At 37.1% G+C, this 7500-nt stretch overlaps 1 protein-coding gene across 1 annotated transcript in view; it reads left to right on the top strand.

Moving 5' to 3' along the window:
- The window catches only part of LOC307122312 (transmembrane protein 263-B), a 39239-nt gene that overhangs the window by 214 nt on the left and 31525 nt on the right, over positions 1-7500 (top strand). The window contains exon 2 of the mRNA XM_079810378.1: positions 1486-1579. Coding sequence (XP_079666504.1) covers positions 1486-1579 — 94 coding nt within the window. The remainder of the gene's footprint in view (positions 1-1485; positions 1580-7500) is intronic.

Genomic DNA, 7500 nt, shown 5'->3' with positions numbered 1-7500 from the left:
GCCAAACCTGTTCTTACCTGATTCTGCAAGAGCACAAACTGTTGAATTTTTGAAATCAGAAGTATTTGCATGCGGGCCTTTTTGTTACTGTGCCATTAAATGCGATTTACTCGGATATATGTTGTGTTATCTCGCTCTGATATTAGATAAACGGGACAGCTGACAATGAGTCGATGGCTAAATAGGGTAACGTTATAATATTTCATCAGCATGATAATGCAAAAGACATAAGCGATGCAGGTTTACTTTTTTTTTTGTTGCAACCATAAAGTTTATGATTTTGGCAGTATACGAGGCTGTAAAATGGTTGTCAGGGAAGAGATGGTGATGATGACGACGATGGTCATAATGATAATTGTTGTTGTAATTGGGTCATTCATGTTATACAGTACCTTATGCACTATAACTTTTCAGATATAAATATGCTTTGTAATATAAGGAAGTATTTCTATAAATGTGTATAGCAGACTTTACGAAATATGTCATAATGAGGATCAAACGTCTGACAAAATGCAAATAAAAGGATGATGCTATCAATTGTTTAGTGAAAGATTGGCAAATACATTTTTGTGAGGCGTAACCTTGAAATTAATTTTTTTATTTGATATACAATCAGATGTTTTGGGGTGAAATAAATCAGATAATACTACAAAACGTCACAGAAATTATCTAATGAACTTACTGTATGATTGTGCTGCTGTTTTCCCACTCAAATTATGTCATTTGTCCTTATTTATCAACTTGACTCAATATGTCAAAGTTCTAATGGAATTATGATTGTGTGTGTGTATTTGAACTTGTAACTTGATTTCTGATCTTTTAAAATTGTGAGTTTAATATAATATACCGATAAGTCATAACATTATGACAGGTGAAGTGAACACTGACTATCTCTTCATCACTGCACCTGTTAGTGGATGGGATATATTAGGCAGCAAGTGAACATTTTGTCTTCAAAGTGGAAAAGGATTTGAGCGAGTTTGTTAAGGGTCAAATTGTGATGGCTAGACGAGCATCTCCAAAACTGCAGCTCTTGTGGGGTGTTCCCGGTCTGCAGTGGTCAGTATCTATCAAAAGTGGTCCAACAAGGAAGGAACAGTGATGAACCGGCGACAGGGTCATGGGCGGCCAAGGCTCATTGATTCACGTGGGGAGCAAAGGCTGGCCCGCGTGGTTCAATCAAACAGGCGAGCTACTAAAGCTCAAATTGCTCAAGAAGTTAATGTGCGTGACTTACCTGGGGAACGCATGGCACCAGGATGCACTATGGGTAGAAGGCAAGCCGGCGGAGGCAGTGATAGAGTGTTAAAGTGGTGATCATGTTATCCCTGATCGATAAATATATGTATATGGAACATGATATGCATCTTTAATGGAACATGAAAATGTACTGCATAAGAGTAATGACTGTGTTATTGTTTTTTGGATTGTTGTGTTTGTGTTTATGTATTAACAGCATTAACTGTATTATCGTGTTAATTCAAGGGCCCGAGTACAGAGACTGAGGTGATCGAGGAAGCACCTTCTGACCCTAATAATGAAGAACTTCCACCTTACCTGCGTGAAGAACCACCTGAGGGTAAGTTCAGCCTGATTATTTCATAATATTTTGTTCTTAAATATGAATCCATGTGTAATTACATTAATTTCTATGTGTGCAACATCTCCATGAACTTTTATTAATCAACAAACAAGGTTTTAGTAAAAACAAAAACAAAAAAAGTGTGTTCTTTATTTATTTAGCATTTGGTGCTGATATGGCAATGTAAAATAAATATTTATTAATACTATATATATATATATATATATATATATATATATATATATATATATATATATATATATATATATATATAAAATATGTAGGTCACTTCATATGAATGTCTAATGGAAAATGTATATATTATATACTTTTGACTTTTCATTTTGTAGTGTAACAAATGGCTTTTTTTTTAAAACTCAAAATATCTAAAAATGCATTCTTTATTTGGCAATTTCTGAAGGAAATCAAATGTATTCACAAAAAAGGTATCTTGATTCTTGAATATACAATACCATTCATAAACTTTTGAATAGTGAATTTGAAAGAAGTCTCTTATGCTCATCAAGGCAGCATTTATTTGATTAAAATACAGTAAAAAAAAATATGTTTTCTATTTTAATGTTGTTTAAAATGAAATGTATTCCTGTCATGGCAAATCTGAATTTTCAGCATCATTACTCCAGTCTTCAGTATCACGATACATCAGAAATCATTCTAATATGCTTATTTGCAGCTATAGAAACAATTCTTATTTATATTAATATTAAAAACAGTTCTGTCATGACAACTCTCAGAGTGTTTGGCATGGTAATGGATATGACAATGTTAATATGTTTAGTCTTGGTGGAATAGATCTGCTACTGCTGTTATTGCTGCTGCAGAGCAAACATGGACATGCTACTACCAATACATACACAGACACGCTGCTGTGAGCAAGTAAGACATGCTGCTGCTGTACAATAGCATACATGAACTAGAATGTACATTTCCTGAAGAAAATGTGAGTGGTGCTTGCCGTGGCAAGACTCGCCACCCGGATGCTACTGGGATGCAAAAAAGCCAAGCAACATGTCTGTAGGATGTTCTGGGGCTGAGATATGGCTTATTCATGTGTTTGTAAGGTTGCTAGGATACTGTAAATGGTTGCTAGGGTGTGGCTATACGGTTTGAATATCACTACTTAGCAACTATTAGCTGCTTGATATAAACCAACCTCCATGTCTCTAAGATGTTCTGAGGCAGAGATATAGGTCTTGGTAAACAGTTGCTAGCGTACTCTGTTTGGTTGCTATGGAGTGGCTTGGCAGTATCCAATGATGATACTGCATGTCATAATGAATGATATAAACCAACCCCCATCACTATGATGTTCTGATGCAGAGATATGGGTTTTGGTAAACGGTTGCTAGGGTACTCTGTTTGGTTGCTATGGAGTGACTTGGCAGCATCCAATGATGATACTGCTTGTCATAATGAATGATATAAACCTACCCCCATGTCTCTACGATGTTCTGAGGCAGAGATATAGGTCTTGGTAAACGGTTGCTAGGGTACTCTGTTTGGTTGCTATGGAGTGGCTTGGCAGCATCCAATGATGATACTGCTTGTTAGTATGAATGATATAAACTAACCCCCATGTCTGTATGATGTTCTGATTCAGAGATATAGGTTTTGGTAAACGGTTGCTAGGGTACTCTGTTTGGTTGCTATGGAGTGGCTTGGCAGCATCCAATGATGATACTGCTTGTCATAATGAATGATATAAACCTACCCCCATGTCTCTACGATGTTCTGATGTGGAGATATCCCTCTGTGGATTTGTGTTGCTAGGGTGCTTGATAATGGTTGCTAGGGTGTGGCTAGGAAGTGTTGAAGGGGATTTGTGATTGGCTGTTGATGCCCCGAGTCAAACAAACCCACCCTCATGTTTCTATGACACTTCTATCCAAAGATATCCCTTTGATGTTTTTGAATGGAAGTCTATGGGATCAGTTGCTAGGGAGCTCTAAATGGTTGCTAGGGCGTAGCTTGATAGGGTCACAATTATCCTGAGATAGTGAATGGTTGGCTGAGTAAATTGAGCCCACCCCCTTGTTTCTGTGACACTGTGAGCAAGAGCTGTGGTCAATACAAAATCCCTATGCAAGTTCTCATAGTAAGAGAAACATGAGTTTTATGGGACGTCCTCCCCATTATAAGTCAATGGGGCAAATTTGGGGAGCTCTAGCGCCCCAGGGGTACAACTCACACCCCATTGCGATGTGTTATCTTACATGGCCTGCCAGCCTCTTCAAATGTGGTGACACACGAGTTTGTACGAAATCCTCTCTCAGAGTTATGACTCGTTAAAATTTTTCGCAATGTTAAGTCTATGGGATTTTTTTTGCTACTTTTTCGCCCCTGGGGCGAACACCGCACCCCCGACCCCTTAGAAAAGATATAGCACACCATTCCCGAATAAGCCGCACGTTTTGACGCCTCATTCATGGGTCTGTGACAAACGGTGCGGGAGGAGTAGCGGGACAAAATGTTGTCCGGAATAATAATAATAAACCGTTCCTGGGTGAGATAGTAATAGTGATGCCTTGCTTCGCAAGCACCACTAATTACCCATAGAAGATCTATACAGGTGGAGCTGGGGAAGGTGGAGGGTTTCTGAAAGCGTGCTGCAACTGTTATGCAAACGCTGACCAAGTATTTGAAAGTTAAGCTGCAAACTCATTGGAACCAATCGGCTGTGGTATATAGAGAACAATGTTATTGCAAACAGATTGAGTTAAGAACCAATGCCTGAAGATGCCTGTGCCATCTAGAGTTTCATGACAGAACTTTGTATTTGTGCTACTTAAAGGGTTAGTTCACCCAAAAATGAAAATTTTGTCATTAATTACTCACCCTCATGTCATTGCAAACCCGTAAGACCTTTGACTTTCTGACCCCCCCTCCCCCCATAAACATCAACGCCATTACCACTTTCAAGGCCCAGATAGGTATTAAAGATATTGTAAAAATAGTCCATGTGACTACAGTGGTTCAACCTTAATGTTATGAAGCGATACTTTTTGTGTGCAAAAAAACAAACAAAAATAATGCCTTTATTCAACAATTTCTTCTCTTCCGTGTAAGTCTCCGATGCTGTTCACGTGAGCACCATGACACATGTGTGTGATGCTGACGCAGGATCTAGCCAATGGAGAGCTGACGTCCTGCCGTAGAACCCGGAAGCGCTGCACTGTGTTTACAACGTAAACAGTGTCAGAAATTGTTGGGTAAAGTCGTTATTTTTGTTTTTTGCACCCAAAAATAATTTTCATTTTCATTTCGTGAACTAACCCTTTAACATTTTTGTTGAAAGAAACAAAAACAAAATTCAGGATTTTTGATCAATGGAAATTCTATTTAAAAATATGTGGGTCAATGACATGACATGTATTTTTTTGTGTCCGAATTCATTATTTTCCCCCAAAAAATTAATAAATACATGTCACATATCAAATTGATCTACAATATTTCCTTTATAAGATACTCTTTTAATTTTTAAAAAAAATTCAATTGACTTTTTGAGTTGTGGTGTTTCAAAGACCTAAAATGTCAGGTGGTGCGACCAGCAAATTTACATTTAAAAGTATCAATTCCCACTGCAATTGCAAAATTAAGTAAGAAATATAAATGTAAACCATTATATAATGTATGCAAATAATAATAATAATAATAATAAAATAAAAAACACATAAAAACTCCTTATGGAAAATTGTGTTCTGAACACATAGAAAAGTGTCCGTTTATATGGACTAATTCCAATATGGAATAGGACTAAAAGGACAATACATAGGAAAGGGAATTTACCATGTGATATGCATTTTACAATAATTAATTTGTATATTGTATATGTATATTATTTTAAATGAATATATGGTCGCACCACCTGACATTTTCTGGAAAAATCTTGTTTAATAATGAATTAATGCTGTTGTAAAAGCTGTAAAACCAATATGAATCAATAACCATACATTTTTTGGACACAAAAAATGCATTTTAAAACTCTTTTGCTTAAAATTATTAAAATTTGTAATTGACCCATGTATGTAACAAGTAAAAGTCTTTTACTGTCATTTTTAAAAATCTATTTAATGCATTCTTGCTTAATAAATGTATTCATTAAAAATATTTGTGTATATTAGTTTTTTTAAATAATTGTGTCACTATAATCACATTCAAGTTTAGAATAAAAACGCATGGAAATACATTTTTGTCAAAGTATATACAGCCATCTGTTACTGTTGTAGTAAAGTATAGTGATCTGCAGAGGGCCACACCGATCAACATAACACAAAGGAAGATTTCAGCAGTGAAAAATCGCTCTAATGTGTCAAATTGTACAAAGGTTTAAGTAAGTTTAATTTCCAAATCCATTAATCTTTCCAAACCGCTTTGCAGAAAGCCCTGCAGGTGCCCTCTGGTACACACAGGGCTGCATCTGTAGTTAATAACGGGCACGTAGGCTATATTAATGCCTTTCATTAAGAGCTAAAGATCTTTCAGTGACTGAACATGTTTAAGTTAAAGTGGGCTTTTGTGCCCACACCGTGATCAATGTCCTCCCTTTGTTCTCTGTGCTATTTGATCTTTATGTCCAGGGACGGCACAAAGAAACAAAGCTCTCTTGTCTTGTCTCTTCATAACAAGTCTATTCGAGGTGAAGTCTCTGATGCTGCTGCTTTGCCAGAAACAATCTCTTTAGTTTAAATGGCAGCATTATGTTGCTATAAATTGCTTTGGGATCCTCGGTGCCTGCTGCCCACCAGTGCAGCGCAGGTGATTGCGTAACAGCAAATGCCTGCCCTCTGGCTTTTTGGCTGCTGCCTCTGTGCGGATCCTGGAATAGTTTATTATATCGCTGAGATTTTTTTCCATCATTGTTTCTGGGAACTTCCATAGATTCAATAATTCTCTCAGATCTGGGCTGTGCATATTGAACTGTTCGTTCGGATTTTGGGTGTGTTGATTTTGATGTATACAGAGCTATTTTGGGTTAATCAAACTGTCTATTTTGGTGAAATTGGCCATCACGATAACTGGCGTTTGATAAGAAATGAGTTTTGAGCTTGAGTACACGAGTGCATTGAGCCTGTTCAGAAGGAGGGGAATTGTTTGGGCCAGGCTTAATATTACTGAGTAAATAGCAGAAGGGATTGAAGTACAAGCAGAATGATCCTAGTTCAGTATCTCAGCGACATCACCTAAATCTGCTTAGGTTTTCAAAGCCCAGAATGTTCTGTTTGGGCTAGGACTTGAATCCGTTTGTTGGCGGAGTTTGGTTGTTGTGAAAGCGGACTGCACCCGAGGTCACTTTGCTCATGTGAACTCCATTATTATGAACAATTCAGTCCATTAACTCAATCGAGTCTGTCTAGGACCACACAGTGATTCCATTGGCAAGAATCTTTAATGATTACCAAGATATTAATAATAGGTGTGTTTGACTTGAAGTGGCGCTGCACAGACCGATCGGTGTATGACATTAAAGCACCACTTCAAGTCGATCACCTGATCTTTATTTATTTTTTTATTATATTATAATATTTTTATATGATATTTTGATAATCAAGCTATCGATTATGTCCTCGATTAATATATAATTAGTGCTGTCGAATCGATTAATCGCGATTAATCACATCTAATATAAAAGCTTTTGTTTACGTAATGTATGTATTAGTGTTGTAGTACTCGAGATCGGTCTTGGTCTCGAGACCGGTCTTAAGACCATTTTTTGATGGTCTTGGTCTTGTCTTGGTCTCGACTGCATTTCTCCTCGGTCTTGTCTTGGTCTCGGACTTAGAGGACTCAGGAGTTTATCTCAAGACCACAACTGCAAGGATATCACTAAATTGCCGGTGCGTTGTCTGATTTAACATCATTAATGTGATTTGATGTAAACTTACAGCTTAAAATGCAAT

The sequence above is a fragment of the Gobio gobio genome (genome assembly GCF_949357685.1).
Source record: "Gobio gobio genome assembly, chromosome: 25".
Taxonomy (NCBI): Eukaryota; Metazoa; Chordata; class Actinopteri; order Cypriniformes; family Gobionidae; genus Gobio; species Gobio gobio.
This window is presented reverse-complemented; position numbering and strand designations above follow the sequence as displayed.